General features: G+C 44.8%; 1 protein-coding gene across 2 annotated transcripts in view; it reads right to left on the reverse strand.

Annotated features, from left to right (window-relative positions):
• The window catches only part of LOC124199629 (nephrin-like), a 56,151-nt gene that overhangs the window by 28,014 nt on the left and 7,920 nt on the right, over positions 1 to 20,217 (reverse strand). For both annotated transcript variants that reach the window (XM_046595539.1, XM_046595538.1), the window contains exons 2-3: positions 6,618 to 6,747; positions 1,458 to 1,666 (exon numbers count right to left, since the gene is read on the reverse strand). Coding sequence is in view for 1 of the 2 variants with exons in the window: in XM_046595538.1 (XP_046451494.1) it covers positions 1,458 to 1,666; positions 6,618 to 6,747 (339 nt within the window). In the remaining variant the exon portion in view is untranslated. The remainder of the gene's footprint in view (positions 1 to 1,457; positions 1,667 to 6,617; positions 6,748 to 20,217) is intronic.

Below are 20,217 nucleotides of genomic sequence, written 5' to 3' on the forward strand. Positions count from 1 at the left end.
TTCACAGACTCCCGGATCTCTTATTTATATATTTACTTGTCTTCTTCAGCTTCTTCAGCTTCTTCTTTTTCTTTCGGCAAAAGATTATTTACGCTTGAACGGACTGGCGATTCATAACCTCAGCTATTGCGGCCCATCATTTCCGGATCCCGTTTCTCTCTTTTTTCGAGGGGGATGGGGGGTTGGTTGGTTGGTGCGACTCTTTTTTGTACATCACGTCCAAGTTGGCTACTATGCGGGACTTTCCCTGGTTCGGCCATCAGCACCACATTCAGGGAGAGAGAGAGATCAATTGCCAGGCTGGCTGGCTAGCGCTGGCTGGCTGGCTGCACTTATGCTCGTCCACTAGAGATGCCAAACTCTTTTCCTTTGCAGGATTTTGCCCTTCTGTTTTGTTGGTGTCTTTGTCGCTCGGTGGTGATGTATTGTGTCGGCCGGCGACGGCCATCTATTTTCATTTCGCGACGAGTTACCCGAAAGCCCCAAGTGATCGAACTGTTTTGATGAGGATGCGCGGGATCCCACAGACTTGGCAGGTGGCAACTTTCCAAGGCGAGCCGGGGGCAAAACTATACGCTCCCGGTCGATCATACAAGAGACCGAGCCAAAAGGATCGGAGAGAGCGGAGGAATAAAACCAAACGAAACAAACAAAACAAAGGCCGTCGTTCGGATGATGTAATATCCCAATCTGGCCTTCCCCCCGTTTGCGATTTATCTACCGATGAGTCAAAGTTAAGCGAGTGGGAAAATGATCCCGATTTTCTTAAAACAAAAACACCCGCACAAGGATCTGTCCTCCTTCTCCGACTACGGGGTCGCGCAACTCTTTTGGAAAATGAATGAGCGGAAAACAAGGAAAAACAAAAAAGAAAGAAGAGTCTTGAGCAAAAATAAACAAAGATGAAAAGACAACCGAATAGATTAGGTCTACTGCAGGATCCATCCTGTGGCGAGAGAGGAGAGAGAGAGACTGGCTGCAAACGTACCCGGAATAACCCCGCAAGCCCCGGAGGAGAGACAAAGCAAAGAGAGAAAGAGAGACAAGGAAAGAAGATTATTCCGTACACAATCAAGAGCTCGAGATTGGGAAAAGCAACCAACGAAGAATGAGCTCGTCTGGAGTCAATGTTGACCGCGTGTCCCGCTATAACCGTCTTGGGTTGCGGTTTATAGAATGCGGTGACAACTGTGAGATGATGATGACCAATGAACCCGCAGCAGAGACTGAAGCGGGTGGTGGCCCGTTGGGGGAGTCCCGGGTCATCATCATATCTCGTCCATCTCACGGGAAAAAGGGAATTATACGTGCGATGGATGGAAGCAATGAGCGGACGAGGGAGGAAGCGGAAAAGGGGATGTACTGTACAGTGTACATCTCGGAGCGAGTCTAATGGCCGGACAGGAGTCGGGATGGATTTAAGAGAGAAGCTAATGGGCAGTGCTGTTGTACGTTACCAATGACGGTGAGGTTGACGTGGGCGTTGCGGGTTTGAGCCAGACGGAAGTCGACGCGGCAGCGGTACGATGCCTCGTCTTTGGCTTTGACGTTGGTCAGGATGAGGGCGGCTGGATGGCGATCCGCCCGGAAGGTGGCCCGCTGCCCAAGAATTTCGCCGCCGGACCACTGCTCGGCCACACCGAAATCCGAGTCTCTCGTGTCGACACTGGCGGATGAAAAAGAAAGAAAGAAAAGAAAAAGAAAAGGAAAAGTCAAATCAATTCAATAAGCAAGAAAACCTAGGCGTAAACCTATACGGACTTAGGGCTGGATTAATATCTAATATCGAAAAATGTTTGAAGAAAAGGTCAAATGGAACCCTTGCCAGATTTATGGATAATGATATCTATAGCCTTAAGCCCCGTAGTAATGCAGGTTGCTCGTGTGTGTGAAACATCTAAACCGGAATTTTCCCTCACGTTCATTGCTCCGCCGAGCGAAAAAGAAAAAATAAGAACCTGCGCTCATAAATACGGCGAACCGCCCCACGCCAACCCGAAAAGCCATCCGATGTGGTTTGTAGTCTAATAATGGGGCCGCCTACATATTGTACGTGGCACGTCTAAGTCGGCGTTGACACCGAAACGAACTCATCTCGTTCACTGGCCGTTGCCGGCTCTCGTCGTGAAATATATATATATGCGACACAGAGCCGGAAGAAAAAAACAATCGGAGCGCTAACAGGAGAAGCAACAACAACAGCAATGACGGCGGCAGAGCAGAGCAGAGCCGCCAGAGCCAATAACGAAGCTCCTCCGGGTCTCCGGCTCCTTTTCTTCTTTACTTGTGTATAACCCCAGCGATATATAAGCAGAGCAGACGGAGGCCGTCACCGCCCTGCCCGCCATAGTGACTGATTGAATTGTTATTTAGATGTGGACCCATTGTATTCTGATTTAGAAGGCCTGCGCTCCGGCCCCGGAAGGCGGAATAAAAAAAAAGGAGGTGGAATGAAAAAAACGTGCAAATGGAAGTCGGTGCGGAATGCGAGATGGAAACGGACGGGCGACGGAAAGCATAACGACAAAGTCGTATCAAACTTTCAAGTGAAAAATTCCAATATACGATGAAACAAATCAGCTGTTGTTACTAACCGACTTTCATACTGCCGAGTCCTAAACGGCCTATAGTATATAGACGCCCGCTGTCGTGCTGCGCCGCTCTCTCTCTCTCTCTGTGTGTGTGTGTGTGTATTTACATGTTACAAATCCAGCGGATTGGACACCCGGAACGGCACGGCTCTTTTGGCAGGGCCCAAAATGAAAATCTTTCAGATTATTCCTCCACACACACGACCCGCCATCGGAACACATTCACGGCAAGGCTATAGCGGGTATACAGGCTCATACATACTGTATGTGGCAAAAGAAAATTTATATTTCCCGCTTCGTCTTTTTTTTTTCTTTTGGCCTCTTTGGGGAGCAAGAGCCCAAAAGGAATTTGTAATATTCCCCCTTTTTTTCTTTCCCTTTTTTCCAGTCTGCCGCATATCACGCTCCTTAATTCCGGTATTACAGTATGTAAATGGCGTATACCCAGACTATTCATCTTCACTCTATAGCATTTCCCACCAAATCCCCTCAGAGTACCAAGAAAAAAAAGGACAAATAGTATCAAAAAATGTTTGCATATTTTTAAAACAGATACAATTCTATAGATATTAATCATTTTGGGCTGAACACGAAGCGCGCATACACGCATATATATAAAAGCGAGCCGCGCGCTTATATACATATGTGTGTGGCACACAGAGACTTTCTAATTTCGCGTTTCTGTCTCCGCTGATAATGTTGCCGCTTCATTCCATCCCATTTTGCACGGCAACGTGGGAAACGTTGCTGAATGGACATATTCGAGACCGTGGAGAAAAATGTCTCTAATTTTTTAAAGTCGTCAATCGTATAGTGCATAATTGAGTCGCCGAGAAAACTACTGGGTTAACGTCTTTGGAAAATCCTTTCACATTATATATGGCGATGATGAATTTATCAGATGTCGAAATTCACATCTGGGATTCTCTCTCGCATGTGTTCCGTTCTCATCTTCTCCGACATTTGACTGCTGTTTGTTTGTTTATTTAAAAATAACCGCCTTTCTCGTTGGGAGTGAAGGAGAGAGAAGGGGTTGCCTTCCAATTATATTTCCATCAACTTTACACCAGCGGCTCATTAAGAAAACAGTGGTAACATTACAACTACGCCAAAGATGGTGATTATGTCATATCCGTGACATTATAGAACCACGGCGCGTTAGTTCATGTTGTACTAACTAAGTACTGAAGTGCGTACTAGTCTCGATGCCCCGGCCAATCCCGGCGCCTATATGAATCATGAACGCATCACACGCCAAAAGTTCAATAGTCGAGTCGGAGTTGGAGAGTCGAAGAGGAGCTCAAGTTCTGGGTGGGAGTGGGAGTGAGACGGGTACACCGACAGCAGCGAAAGGCTCATCAAAGTTGTTCGGTACAACACCAAAGGCGACTGCTGGGCCAAGGAAGAAGAAGGATGGAGAAGAAGAAGAAGTAACGAGCATTGGTATAATGATGGCGCACACCTGCAAGCCACTTTTTCCGAGTTATTGGATATGTTCAAGTCACGCCGGGTGACTTTCTTTGAGGGGCGTGGGCCGACCCGGCAGATGGTGCACAAGGAAAAGTCGTTCGCCAAAAATAAAAATAAAATATGAAAACAGCGCATCGCTCTTCGGATCAAAGAGTCTCCCCGCTCTGTTCGTGTGCGCCAACAACTTTGTCCGACAACTTTTCGTTCCAAATTTTGGAAAATAATCATTTGAGAGAGATATAGTACGTGTAATAAGTCTACCGACACTGATCTGCTGGCCTTGTTTGCGCCAAATGTTTTTCCAGTCTTTCCCTGCTGCTGCTGCTGTTACGGCGGGGCGCCTTATTTAATCTCTTCTCTCGCACAATGAACTCTGTGGGCGTCTCACCAATCCTTCACAAACCACTCAGAGCGTTCCTTATTGTTGATTAATGGCCCAGTGTGTGTGTCGCCCGACATTGGCGCTACAACCAGCCTCGGCCTATAATGAAGCCGAGCCGCAGCAGCCTCTCGTCTATTTCTCTCATCTTTCGCCGATATGTAAACACTCGCGCAGAGCATATCCAGCACGTCGTCAACGGCACCCGCCATCTTTCTCCATAACATTTCAATGATGCCATGCAAATTTAAAAAGGAAAAGGGAAAAAAATAAAATAAATTGGGAAGACTTTTGAACCAGTTGATGGATGGATGATTTTGTTTAGTCTCTAAATTATTTGTCCGGCTCTGTGTGGGTTTAATCAGCAATTTGGTGAAAATCGAAAATAATAATTTAAAAAAAATATATAATCGATTTGATCGATTCGTTTTGTATGGTAGCGGATCGCGCCCAGTGAAAATGAAAAAAAACCAAACAAAAAAAAACGAAATGATCAAGAGACGTTTGCGTTTGCGAGCCCATTCGCCGGAGAGGGGGAACGGCTTTGCACGGTCGGTTGCACGCGAGTGATGGTAATTCAATTGTTTCTCGATTGTTAAAGCTCACATTCTCCACTTTCCTGGCACCATTACCACCGGTGTACACTAACTCTCTAACGCAGGAAATTGGGTTCCACCTTATTTCATTAATACACACGAAACGCGCACGGCCGGAAACAAATGGATTCAATCATCGTTATCGTCCCCTTAACCCCTTCATTACTAAAATTTAACGATTGTTTTATTTTTATTTCTTTTTTTAGTTCAAATCTACTATATTCCCCCGCCCCCAAAAAGAAATAAAAAGAAAAAGGTCAAAGCGGGAATATCAAATCAAAAGGCGGGGGGTCTATAAACTCTTGTGTGACGTGTTCACCTTTTCACCCGCCTCTTGATCTGTCGACTTTTTTTTGTTCGGGAGAGTCCCGAAAGTACATGCACTCACAAAAGACCGTGTCACACGTATACGCTGAAGACGGTCGCGTCGACAGTTGACTATGGCTGCTAGTGCTACTGTATGGAGATACGAGAGCGAAAGGAGAGCAGCAGCGGCAGCAGCATATTATTATTGATTTCCGTCTTTTGGCTCGATGTGTCCCGATGCCTTTTATATATACACACACACACATACATAGAAACTGCGTTGGGCTGGCGGAAAAAAAAAACTGGCAATCTGCTGCCGGTTGGTTTCGACAACACTAAACGGCGATGCCGGATGCTCGTTCTCCTTGTCATCGTTTCCTTTTTTCCGTCTTCTTTCCTTTCCATTTCTGGAGAGAAGAAGGAAAAGTGTTATCAACATCTTTCTCGTTTGTTTGTCATAAAGCGGCCATCATTCAAGTGCCCTGTACATATAGAAGCCCAACAGAAGGGCGCCGCCTTCTCGGCCGTTCTTCAATCACCAACAGCAACAAAACTGGACGCCAACCGTCTCATCTCAGTCCCCTATATTTCCTGAGCTCCTATTTTTCGCTTTCTTTTTCTTCTTTTTACTTAAGCCAGTGTTTCAATATTGACAACGTAACGCTTTCGGCTGTTATATTTTTATATAATAAGAAAAATAGTTGAGGAAAGTTTCAAAAAGAAAAAGAAACTTGAATGAAAAGAAACTGTTGAAAAGAGAAATCAAATGAAAACATCCCACGCCAACAAAAGTTGGCTTTTTTTGTTGGCGTTTTTAAAATATGCACATCTTTATTCAATTATATGACACTGCGATGTTAATGCGGATGAGGAGAATCGCCTGCTGCGTTAGTATATGTGACGCAGGGCAGCCATTTTTGCGGTTTTTTTGGGGGGTTCCTCGCCAAATATTTGCCTACATGTGACGCCTAGGCGGCTGACTGTGCCCTTGATTATCAAGCGTCAAAGGAGCAGATTGACGTAAGGAGCTTGTGGTTGTGTACATAGCTCCTTGTGTTATTGGATCTTCTTTTTTTTCTTCTTTTAAACCACAAAATTCTATTTCGATCCTACGCAGGCCGGATACCCAGAAATACTAAGCTCTATTTGATTTGATCGACTCACCAATGTATATATAATAAACTTAGCGACTGATGACATTTACAGTAACTAAAATAAGAGGTAGCCTACTATAAAGCCGGAATTTAGATTGTTATGCGTGTAATAAGACAGTACCTGTAGATTGGCGTCGAGGAATCGGAGCGGTACCACAAAACCAGTCGAACGGGATCTTCAGGATCGGGAGTAGTCACATCGCAAGGTAGTTCGGCCACGCCCCTGACCAGAGCTATAACTTCTGTCGCGTCTGAAAACAAAACAAATGAAAATGAAATAACCGGTCGAAAAATACGATGGTCAAGACCCATAAATCTAAATGATCTTTATTATTATTATTACAGCTCGGCGATAATCAAGTTTTATATGGATATTTAATTCCATTACGGATGAAACATCTTGCAAAATTTATTGCGCGTTTCTTGCCATTTTTTTATTTGGCGACGTGTTCTTCTTTCTTTTTTCACTTTCTCTCTCTCCGGGCTTTTTTCTTCCGGCACGTTATTAGAGGTACGTATAATGGAGGATACACTAAAACATGTACACCCAACAGGAAGTGCGCCGGGGAGTAAGACCGGACGTTCTACAAGGACGGCGGGATAGTATATTACACAGCCGAAAAAAATAAGAAATAAAGCGAGAAACAAGAAGAAGAAGAAGAAGAAAAAAAATAAGAATTAGTGGAGGAAACGAAAAAAGGAAATGGACGTGCTGCGGCCTGTGAAGGATGTGGAAAGAGAAGGGGGGAGTATATCCAAGACGCCGAGGACCCCCCCGGCCCCCGGCCGATGGAGAAGTAGCGAGAGAAAAGTCCGGTGGGACAACAGTTGATGTTGATTGCATCACGTTTGCGTTACAGTCTATCGCAGATGCTGCGTAATACGGTCAAAGACTTGACGGCAACCCAAGAGGGACGACATGGGGCTGCGTCTAGACCAACCCCCCCAGTCGGTTCGTCATCACCCCCAGTAGCTCCGGTCCTAGGAAGTTTTCGCTAGCCTACTGGAAAAAGAAGAAGATGGGGGCAACAACCAGGAGCCTGGTGGGAACTTTGGACCAGCAGTCAGAAGGCAGAACTCGTATCTGAGCGTCAAATTGATTCATTGATCCATTTATCAAGGCTTCAAATTCAGTGGGAGGAGGGCTTCATCATCACCCCAAGAAGTCATCCAACATCATGTAAAAAAAAAAAAAAAAAAAAAAACTGGGGACTGCCGGACTTGGCCAGTAGTTGCTGGACCTCCCCAGAGACATGGGAGGGAACAAGAAACTAAAGAAGCGCAAGGAGACACAGAGAAAGAGGACCTCGTCCGAGTAGAGGAGGGAGGAACATGCAGGAGCACACCAGCGCTCTTGTTTGTTGGCATGACAAAAGAAAACACAGCACAGACAGCCGGAAGACGATATTGCGGGGGGTTGGGCTGTTGCCGTCGCACATATACATCCTCTCTCCCTTCCCTCTCCGCCCCACCAAAGTCTGGGAGTGTGTTTGACGGAGCGGACTGGTCCGTGCGTGAATTGTGCCCGACGTTCCAACACACAACCAGTCCCAACTTATTTGTGGGACGGGGGGTTTCATCAAAATTTGCCAACTCTGTGCAGACTTTTGTGGGCCTCTATAGCCGCCAGGCGCCTCGGCTCTCTCTCTCTCTCCCCACCATGTATACGCTCTCGTGCAGTGACAGATGGTTGCGTGGGAGCTCGGCCGTCTGCTCCCCCCCGCTACTTTGTCCAGCTTAAACCGGCAAACTGGGCCTGATTCTTCCCAATCTCTTTTTCTCTGCTCTCCTCATTCCCTCTCTCTCTCTCGCTCTGCTTAATACGTCCCTCTACTTTCTAATACCCTCACGGCCTCTCTCTCTTAATGGACGGGCACAGCAGTGTGTATAACCGGCCAGAGAGAGAGAAATGACGTCAAAGAAAAAAGAAAAAGAAGAAGAAGAGTCTGTTACATTCCCCATTTGATGCATGGGGGACATTGGAACTTGATACTTTAGTTTAGCGGACGATCGAGTTGGGCAATGGGCGAAGTGCAACTGCGCTGCTGCTGCGGTAATGGGCTGCGATGCGGCAGAGAGAACACAGCAGAGTCGCTTATGACGCTCAGGGAGTTTGCCCGGCCGACCAGAGTAATTCAGGGCCGGCAACTCCGCTAATAACCGACTCCGGCTGGTTGTCGCGCATGGAACCAAAAGACAAAATTGGTGGTGGGGGGTTTATAAAAACAAAGTGAGACCGGCTAGAAAAATAAACACAGCTTCATCTTTTACCAAATGGAAAGCTTACATAAATGATTAAATTATAACTTGGAAAAAAAAAGCACAAGATGTAGGCTATAAGGGTCTTCCCCTGCAACCACTTGAGACGGGCAGAGGTGTTATCGATTATTCCCTTTTATTTCGTAGAAACGACAAGCACTTTGGCAGAGGACAAGTGCAAAGAGGTTCAAGGGTGAGGTGCTCCACCCGTTGATTGCGTAGAACACACACACACACACACACACACACACACACACACATACAAAAGAAACGTGTAAATAGGAGGCCAAACAGTTGTGTCTTTTGTCTTTGGGACAGGAGTTGAGGTTAGCGCTGGACATTGTCCACCATCTACGGCCTCATATTAGCCACTTAAACCCAACCGTCCGCTCAATATTGCACTTGAACTCTTCCCCATACTACACCAGTCGCTATACGCCCGTACCCCAGTTTCTTTTCCCCTCCTCATCTCCATCGTTTGGACGTGAACGCAATTTCACACGTTCCCCATCAAAGTATAACCACATTCCAGCTGTACCTCATCAAATATGGCCATCGCTCGTTTTTTTATTGAATTCAAATGACGAAACCGCACGAATCGCCTCTGGCGCTCGAGACTCCCGGCCAAAACAAAAAAGTGACGTCAATTATTCGCAACATCGACTGCAGACATATGGTGGTCGTAACATTTTGTCTGTTGGCACACAAAAGAGCAAAAGAGAGACTCGACTGACATCGTAATAATGTAAACGCGATATCGTGAACGTGAAAACGTACGTGAATCGCTGGCGTATAACAACTTGTCGCCCGGCTCGTCTTACTTGCAGGTCGTCCGATCCTATTAAGGACCGACTCGGGCGCAGGGTACATAAGTTGTCGTGCCATTAGTTGTAACCGCGGTAGACAAAAATAAGTCTCCCATTAGAAACGTAGGCTGCGCTGGATATCTCCCGTGTATTAATGGAATATGGGTAGACGGGATTGAGTTTCCTCGGCGATTGCCACGACGTAATAACTGGTAACCGCAAAGAGCTATAGGATCGGAAAGCATAATATATCTGCCATATCGGTGCATCCGCATTGGATGCAATATAGGGTAGAGGTGTTGCCTTGACAACCGACCGGGAAAAAGTGAAAAGGGAAACCAGTGGAGAAAAAGAGAAGTTTGTCAGTTCTATATATATTTTTGTTATTATTATTTGTGTGTCCGGAGGCGAGAATGGCGCATTGCTATATTGGCACCTCCGAATCGCGTCAAACGCTTCAATAGCTATTCATTGTTTGAGAGATGTATTTATATTATTCGCCTGTCTTCTGATGTTGCACGAGTCGACACGCGTCTGCTGCTCCGCTCCTCCTGGGTTGAGAGAGGACGGACGGGTATACGCACTAAATAAGCGAATCAGATTGAACTTTGCGCTGGTGCTCGTTTCTCTGTTCCCCGCATCCAATTCCGTCGAGTTGGCGTTGATGCAACCGAGGGGAATGTCAGAGCGGAGAGAGAAAGAGAGAAGAGAAAAAGGGGGAAAGAAGAAGAAGAAGAAGATCCTTCCGTTTTTCTCTTAGACTCTTCTTCCCTTTTCCCTGCCACTAAGCTGATTGCTTTTTCACGAGATGCGCCAGCAGCGAGAGGAGAAACGAGGGCGGAACACGGGGGATGTATACTTATGGATGGTCTTGACTGGTTAGTAGCGGTAGTAAGACCACCGCGCTACCATATATATATATCTCGCTTTAACAGTTCATAATACACATACATATATAAGATATTATGTGTGTGTGTGTATACGAGGGTGCTTTAACGGCGTGGGTGTTGAGCGGCCTCCGCTGGACAATATCAGTCGGATTTTTTTTTCAAATATGGTAAAAGGATATTCCGCAATCTCCTTTTTTAAAAATTGTTTTCCTTCGATATTTTTTAAAAATTTAATCTACTTTTCTTGTTTGTCAGACGAGCTTCTTTCCATCAGCCAAAAATGTCGGACAACAAAATTGGAAACAAAAAAAGAGATTTATCGATTTGGTTATAATCCTCTCTCTTCCAATGGCTATATAAACGTATACTAGCCTGTTATGAAAAATAAAAGGAACTCTTGTTATCTCGATAAGTAATAGTTGAGAATGGTAAATATATTTGCATTGTTCTAATGTTCTTATGTTTCTCCGCTTCATCCAACAAAAGGAAATCAAAATCAGCTTGCCATTTCCTTTTTTTCTTTTCTTTTTCCCATTACGCAAGGGCATATTTCCATGACAACCACCTGCTGCCCTTTTTACCCGACGGATGGAGGGGAGACGCTCCTTTTTTGGGGGGTCCCCCCTCCCACCCCTCGCATCTATCTCTATCCATCATGATGAAATGATTCATATATCGTGTCCATCTAGAGATCCCACGAAATCGGGTCGTGATTGCGTGCAGCGGATATCCTATTCCGATGGATATTAGCTTTGAAGATCTTTCTCGTTGTCTGTTTCCTTTAGTACCCTACTTATTTCAATTATTATTACGACGACGACGACGTTGGACGCGGGGTTTTCCATTTCCATTCGGCTGCGGAAATACTCCGATAACGTAACCGCTGTACGCACGAAATGATTCAATCGCTACCAAATATGGAAGCGAAGCGTCCGCGCTCCTGCCGTACACACGTTCATCGGACTGGAGGGTTTTGATGTTTGCGGGTTCAGTTTTTTGGCAGTTCAAACAGTGGACGACTGCCAGGAGCATCGGCCACACAAACTACAACAGCGAGGGGGAAAAGTGATTTTTTTCTTTCGTTTTTCAAAATATAGACGAGGTTATTCTCGGGAATTGTTTCTTACATCTCCCAGTCCGGATAATAAATGGATGCGGATCGAACACGGTTGTTTAAAAGGCCAACTCGGCTGTGTAGTTGTGCAGACACATAGTGGCAACCTTCTTTTCAACAGCGGAAGCGAGCGGAGAAAATCTAAAGTGTGAAACAACTTTTCCCGATTCCCACTTCGCTTTCAAGGAGCTTTAAGGGAAGGGGGAAAAAGGCGAACAACAACAACACAACTTTGTATCTTTTGTTTGTTTGTTTGTTAAATTCAGAGCGAATGTAGGGAAAGAAAAAAAAGGTCGTCGCTCTCTGCCCAGAAACTGTTGAACATTTCCCTCCGCTGTAGTTTACAATCAAAATCCACCCGGATAATCAAACGGAGTGAAAAGAGAGAGAGCCAAAGTCTAAAGTTTACACCGAATTTCTAAATTCAAACGCTCCTCAAGGACAGTTTCACGCCCGTCTCTTTGCACCTTAAACGATCGACTCTTTTTTCCACCCGTCTCTAAAGCCTTTGCTTATTTTTGTTCTTCATTTATCAGAAAAATCAAATAAAAAGAAATACAATTAACCGAAACAAGGGCAGACCGAAAGTGCACGTAAGAAACCGGAGAGTAAGCAGTGTTACCGTTGATCTTAATTCGCCAGGCTCCTGACGGAGGAGGATCCATCTCTTTCTCTTTTCTCTCATCTAAGCTAATGAGAAAATGTCTCATTTCATTTGAATGAGCATCAGCGACATCACAATACAAGTATGTACTAGAACCGTTTTTCCACCGCCGTTTCAAAAGTTTTTTACTCTCGTCTCTCCGGCGACTAGTGCCTATACAGTCAGAGGAATACCGCACCCACAGCCTACAGGATAAGATAGATTAAGAGAGAGAGACTTAAGACGCGGACAATGAGAGAGCGCAGTCTCCGCCAGTCTCTCTATGTACGTTAAGGGAACCAAAAAAAAAAAAGCTTTTAGCACCAAAAAGCCGAGCCCCGAAAATCTCCAGAGACTTGTGATGTGCTCGACTATATAAAACAACTGCGGGACCGGTTATATGCCAATCACATTTTGGCTGGGTTATTCTCTGCTGGCCCATTTTTTCTTATACGTCTGGTTTTGGCCGCTGCGGCGCTGTTCAGGCTAAAAGACCTTTCTTCTTCTTCTTCTTCTTCTTATATATATTTCTCCATTTTTTTTCACTCAGTTTCTCCACAATGCCTATCATATTTAATCTTTATAGTTGGCCCATTCCCTTTTGGCTAACCCCCCTACACCGCCGGCGTGATACGTAACATGTATAAAAGGAGATGACGCCCGAAACTCTGTTGTGTGTGCATTTACTGAGAACTCGTCTAGTTGTGTGCATCGCTGGCTAATGTATGTACACACACCGTCAGACAGTTCATCTTCATGTGATTATTACACGGCGATGTGTAAAATTGATATGAGACGGTCACCCTGGGACTTTTGGGTTGGGCCTCCACGATTCTTGATTCGGTTACAAGCTGGGCTCCAGGGCTAGGGGTTAACGGAGAACTCTTTTGTCATGTCTCAACGCTCTCCCCCCCATATCCCATTTGAATGAATAGATAAGAACATGACTGATAGATAATGTCCCACGAAAAAGAAGAGGAGATAAATGATCCGCGATACTTTGCATTTCATCAGGGATAAATTCAACCGAAATAGGGGGGGGGCTTATATTTATGTATGTGTGCATAGCACCCATACAATAACCGTCGTCAAATTCTTCTAAATTATTCCAAAGTATAGCCCAGCTCCAGGAAAATACATCAAAGATACAGGGACATCAAATATACAGGTCGTTTTCATAAGATTTTACTTGATCGCCCATCAGTCAGTCAGATCTTTCTCTGTGTTTCGTTTGATTTTTATTTGGGCCCCCCTGCAATCCCACTTGGCCGGGGAGAAGAAATTCTCGACTTATTATCAACGGCGCTGATATAATAATGAGACGACGACGACGACGTGTGGATATACCATCGGTGGGCTTATTTCCACGTCTAAGCCGATTAAGATCCTCGTTTCCCATTTCCGAGGTGTACGGAAATGGCGGTCAACTTAAACATTACCAGCAGCAGCAGCAGCCGAGGGGGGACCGAGGAAATTATTATTATTTTCTCTTCTCCGTTGTGTGTGTTTCTCGAAACAGCAAGAGGAGAAAGAAACAGCGGGGAGCTAGGAAGAAGCTTTATTGTTAGTATATAATAGGCTCCGCCAGCGATATCGATCGCCAGGATCTGCAGCCTCGCGCGCGTATTGGTTCTATATATTTTTCTTTCTTTCCACTTTCTTTTTGGCCGCGATACATAGGCGGACCTGCTCCTCCTGGCTCCTCTTTGGAGAAAGCAAGTTAATGCGCCCACCGCTCCATTGAGCGCTCCTCTGTTTGTTCTCGCCCATGTTTCTATATGGGCCATATAGCCCAGCCTCCTGTGATAGAGTCGCAATCAAACTTTGCCGTTCATCAGTAGTATAACCTTTTCACAGCCGCCGCCTCTTTATTTTCTTCTTCTTCCCTTCTCCGACGCTTTATTCGAGATGTTCATTATACACACAGTCGACAGGGGGCGCATTTCAGTACAATAAGACCTTAACAGATGTTAAGGGAAAAGGGGAAACAACCAAGAACTGGGCCAACTGAATTTGACAGAGAACTATCGGACTGGCCATAGCACTAGGAGCAGTCTGACATGCTCTAGACAAAACAAGCACACAGAGAGAGAAAGAAAGAGAGGATATAGTTTGAAAGTGAGCTGTTACGTGTGTTCAACCCTTTTGTTAGATGTGGATGTTATGTAGGTACTTTCGAGGTCAAGAAAAAGAGTCGGATTGTATAGGAACAGTAGCCTTATCTCTCTCGTTGAACCGGACTTGTAGGCCACATAAAAGCAACAGCGACTCTAGCGAAACGAGCTCGTGTTTTAGACCTATCTGGACGGTCTCTCTGCTCTTCTCCTCCGGCCCTGTTTCTGGGGTAAAGGCAATGATGAATCCATTTGCCGGAGAGAACGACGAGAGAGAGCGCCCACCCCCCACAGCTCGGCGGGACTGTATCAGAATGTAACAAAATGGTCTTTCGACACGCAAGAAAAGAAACAAAAGACGGACCTCGTTTTTTTTGGGAGGGTTCCTCCCTGCAAATCGTGATGAAGCTCAGTTTGCGAAACGACGGACATATATTCACCCCTAGCCGGCCTATACACATAGTATAAATCTATGTGTGTGTGTATACGTAGTATAGAGTTTTATAGATGTACGATGGCGAGTTGCCGCTGGCTAGAAAATTGGCTGGGATCTATTGACTCTTTCTATCCCCATCTCCTTTTTTTTTATTTTTTTTTACTGTTATTATTTTTGTCCAGCGTGTAACCCCCGGGGGGCGAAAGACAAATAATAATCGTAAGGATCCTGACTGGCCCCCTTGTGGGCCCTAAACTCTCGTAATAGTCAAGGACAAGGACGAACCCATTCAATCATTGCGACGGAAACTTTTTCTTTTTTTTTTTTTTTTTTACGGAGTTGCCGACGACCGTCTCGATGATGGCCGGCAGATAAACGACAGCCAAACTCTCGTAAAAACAAAACAAAAGAGATACAGAGAGATTTAAAAAAAAAAGAAACTCGGATAAAATAAAATCGGAACGAAATTTTGAAAAGAGTAGAAAAGAATTAGCAGCCTTTAAATTTAGCAGGTCACGTCTGAGAATTTCGGCAAATATATTCGCCCGAGTCGTTATCAACTCTAATCAAATTGCCTCAATAAAAAAAAGGGAGTAAAGATGCCGAATTAACGAAAGCTCACGTGTGTGTGTGTGTCGTCTTCAAAGTTTCTTAACTTTTCGCATAATAATAGCGTCAGTTTTTTTAGTGAGTTTCTCTCGTCAGTTTCTCAACTGGTTACCAAGAAGGAGGATGCCTATTTTATTTTTTGCTCGTCTACCGTCTACTTATACACCTCACGTACGTGTTCTCCTTATTAGCGAAAGACACGAAGAGAAAGGGGAGGAAAAAATAAATAATACCAGCTGTTTTTTTTCGCCGTTTTCTCTTTGTTCCTTTTCTTTTATTGGAAGAACAAGTTTCTTGCTCATTACCACAATTTTGAATTCATTTGTTGCTTTGGCCTTTATCTTTCTCTCTCTCTCTCTCGCTCGCCAAAAGTTCCGGCTTCCGCATCAAAGCACTAATCAGTTAAACGGAATCCCAGAGAAAGCACTCACCAAGCACAACAAGAAGATTATAGTCTGCGATACCCGCAATATTTTTTGAACTGCTTTTCTCAAAATCTGTCGGCTATTCATGGCTATATTGCTCAATATTCGTCACACGTCAAAGGGCTTTTATCGACGACGTTATTCATTCGACACCTCATTTCTTCAACAGACTATTACTCGCATGCATCCAAGAGATAGAAAGCGTTAGTCAGCACCCTCTCTCTTACGACAAGTAAAAGATGGCAAGAGTTATCATTTTTACGAGAAATGCGGGGGATCCCCCTCCCCCCACTGACTGTGTCGTATCTTTTCGCTATACGGACTTATCCAACCGGAGGAGGAAGGACGAAATAACATGCAAAATCGTTTCGGGAGGGATTTCCCGGAAAATTTGTGATCAAACAATCAGCGGATTGGGAGAGGCGCAGCGCACGCAATTGCATTGACGAAGAAAATGCGTGGCTTTCCAGAATTCAAAACACAATTATTATTCGGGAATCAGAATATTCAATCGATCGATCGATTTGGCACAATCAACAAGTTTAATTCCTCGTCGGTTTTAGTTGGGAAAAATGAACACGTTGTTTACAAAAAAAAAACAAAACAAAAAACAATGAACAGTTTCAAATAAGATATATCTAGAACCGCGAGTACCCTACTTGGAATATATAAAGTCATAAAGTACCGCAAGAACATCGATTCCGAGAGCAGCCAGAACTTCATCAAATAAACGATGATACATCTTCTTTTTTTCGGGGCGGCGGATGACGTCAAACGCCCAAACGATCGAGCGCAATTTATACGATTTAATCGAGTGTGAGAGCAGTACTCTTCAGAGAAACGTGCGTTACCTTCCCTTTTTTTTCACCCTTACCTCGGCACTAAATCCATTTTAGTTTAGATAATCATCCGGAGAAGAAAAAAAAAAAGAATAACGGATTAGGTATCGACTTTTTTCTTTCTTTCTTTCCTTTTTTTGTGTGTGTACCTCCTTTTTCCCCTCAATAACAGGAACAATAATTGAATTTGTTGCGAATGTGTATATCGACAAGATTGCTCCACGGAACGTGTTCCATTTCTGGCAAAAAAAGAAGAAAAAAAACACGGCACTGCTGCCGACGTTTCAATAGATTCCGGGAATAACCCGAATAGGTACTGTACTGGGACCGCACAATGGAACTACGCTGCACAACGAGAGGCTATATCCTCTATAGAAAAAATGTAATGAAAAGAGGTGCGCCCGCAACATCATCGAGCGAAAAACTATAAAAAGAAAATGGAGTAAAAAAAAAATGTTTTTAAAATATAGTAGATTCGGCGAACTTTGAATAGTCGACGTAATCAACCGGGATTCGAGAATGTAGAGAAACCCATCAAATGTATCATCGTCGCATTGGGACCAATTTGTTTGAGACTATACGCAACTGAATGTAGAGTCGATGCATCTCAACGAAAGATACAAGGACGAACTGCCGACAGGGAAAGAAGAAGGGGGGAATCAGCAGGGAAGACAATTAGTAAAAAATTATGTAATACTAACTCAAGTGGGGGAGGAATAAAGTGGACGACTGTAGGGTGTAGAAGTTAAGGTGGTGCTGGCTAGGGGAGGTTAAGTTGGTGTTTAATTGGAGTAGTATGTAGAGAGAAAGAGAAGAGTGAGAGGTCGTTATAAAATGGAACGCGCGCGTATCCAGCAGCAGCGCGAGTCCATAATTGACGAGCGACGGGAAGAACAAGGACGACTGTCGTCCCTTTTTGTGCGCAACGAGCAGGGCTCCCACTGCTTGCACATACACATCCATACCAAGCTGCAAATACCGATGTCTAATATTACACGACCGGCTTATATATCTACATGATGGAAAAAAGAGCAGAGGGGAGAGATGTATTTAAATAAAAAGACGTCATGTGCAGGGCAAGAAACTGGATAGGGTAGTATCTAGCAAATTGGCCAGCGATGTAATCACCGCCATCCTCCCACGGTATTTCTTGTGCCCGGGTCGCCTGGACATCTAGCAGAGCTCTACTAGGGCCATGATTAATAGCCAGCGCCTTAGGGCAATCCATGTATTATATAAGCCGTCTTGTATATTATGTATAAACACACTACACTGGGCGCCCGGTATATTCATCAGGAGACACACAACACACACACACACACACCCCGCATTACATTTATATGATAGCGGGAGATTATCGTTGCAAAAGAACCTTAGGGCTAAAAAGCCGACTCATATATCACCACTCGGCGGCAGCGGTAGATATATATATACACACTACGCATTACTGGATTGTGTTTACCAAATGTGCGCGTCTACATATAAATAAAAAAAAAAAAAACGGGAATGCATTTATTTGTATAACGGTCGGGAGGCAGCCGTCGGTGATGTTTGTGTGTTCCTTTTTTTCTTTTCTCGGTTTCCATTCGATGGCCTTTTTCCAGAATATCCATTCTTCTTTTCAATTTATTTGTGTGTGTGGCTGCGCTACTGCCACTGTTGTCGTTTCCTTGATTGTGACTATAGGCGACGCTCTACGCATACATTTGTACATGGTATAACATCTACCACGAACTATTACGACGGCGACAACATCAACTGTGTCTATACTACATAACGACGGTCGCAACTTCGCTTCGGTTGCCATGACAGCGCCGGCAAATCAAATTCACATAGCTGAGCGTATAGCAAATGGAAATCAAGCGCGGCGCATTATATGGCTGGCGTCGATGATGGCCGACAATTTCGGACGACGACGACCGACACGGAAAAATCCCCGGTGCATATAAATATGAAAAAAGGTTGTTGACGACGCCCTTTTCTTCCCCCCATCCGTCGCTTTGGCGACCGTCCCGACGCCCGTCCTGTCCTTTTATAAAATTCAATAAACCCCAAACTATAATACACCGGACACATTGTGTACTACATCACGAATGTTGGGAAGGAATTATACATCCAGGCCAGAAATGGCATCGACGGAAAAAGCCTTGCTGGTGGGGTGGTGCGAGCTGGTCTTTTATAGCGGCGACGAGTTTAAGGTAGTCTTGTTATATAGACTGGCCAACGCCATCACAGAGCTGTGAGATGACGAATGAGAAATGGGCAGCAGCGAGCGAAACAATCTCCAGCGGAGCTCGTCACCGAGATTGACAAGTCGGGACCTTCTCCGGAAATTGCCCTAGTAAAACAACGAGTCCCTTTGCCAGTTTAGCTCACACGCTGGAATAAGGGAGGGATGGCTGGCTGCGATGACGTGGGCACGCTAAACAAGGCGAAGAAGCTGCCGCCCCACAACAGAGCGCAGCAAACTAGGCCATCATTCTTATTAAATTCCAACTTGTGTCGACTCCCACAATATGAAAGGGAAACTTGAAAGGCTCTCTCTATCTCTCCCGCGACATAAAAGTTGACAAGAAACAAATATATTTAGAGCTTCGGCAGAAAAGTTCATCAAGTTCAAGTCGCCAGTCGGGAATTGATAACTGGAGGGGGAACTGCTGGTGTTGCAGGTCCAGCTGTGTTTACACTGGAGCTGCGACCCAGGACCAAAGTAGCTTAGACCATCATATCCATCCAAGTCATTATGCATAGAGCATTGGTCCTTGGTAACAAAAAGGAAAAATAAAAAAAAACAATGTTTCGTCTTTTTTTATCCTTGGTCAGTGACCCGACACCATGAAGAGCTCAGGCCTGCAATTGATAAGCTCATTTCTTCCACACGTGCGGATCCCGCGACACTGCAGGTATTCCGTTCAACCAGTTCACGAACCTCAGCAAGAAATTTCTGAGATTTGTTTTTTTTTCTTTCTCCCCTTTTTCTCGGTTGCCCATTCAGAAGACGAGGACAGGACAGCAGCGCAACAATGTCACCCTCATTTTCGATGGGCCAAATAAAGGAAGAAGCCCCGACACACAATCAGCTCGGGTGTCCTGTGTGAAAATGGCCCCCAAACGCGCACACGAAATATGCACAGATAGACGGGGCAGTTATTGAATCGACTCGGTTTGCGTGTTTCCTCAATATGTCACAAAGTCACAACCTTCGGGTGACCAAAGAAACTAGCAGCCTACACACACACACACACACACACACACACTACACAACCTATAAACTAAGTTACACACCTCCAAAAACCTACACCCCCCATCCACATCGAGTCTATTTTGTGCGTCTTCCCCCCTAGTAGTAGTGGAAGACTGTTTTTGGTCTGCTGTTGCGTGCGGTTCGTTTTTTCTGAGCCTTATTATCAGCAGTGTGTCCAACGAATCCCGCAGTGTTTGTGTTTTCTCTCTTGAAAGTCCCCCTCCCCCCAAAAAAAAGAAAAGAGAAAAAGAACTAACGAATTTATATTCGGTTGAGATGAGTAGCGAAAACCTATCGCGACTTCTAAAACAACTTCTGACGTGTATAGGCTAAGTAGGGCAG

Source organism: Daphnia pulex, chromosome 8, assembly GCF_021134715.1.
Source record: "Daphnia pulex isolate KAP4 chromosome 8, ASM2113471v1".
Classification (NCBI taxonomy): Eukaryota; Metazoa; Arthropoda; class Branchiopoda; order Diplostraca; family Daphniidae; genus Daphnia; species Daphnia pulex.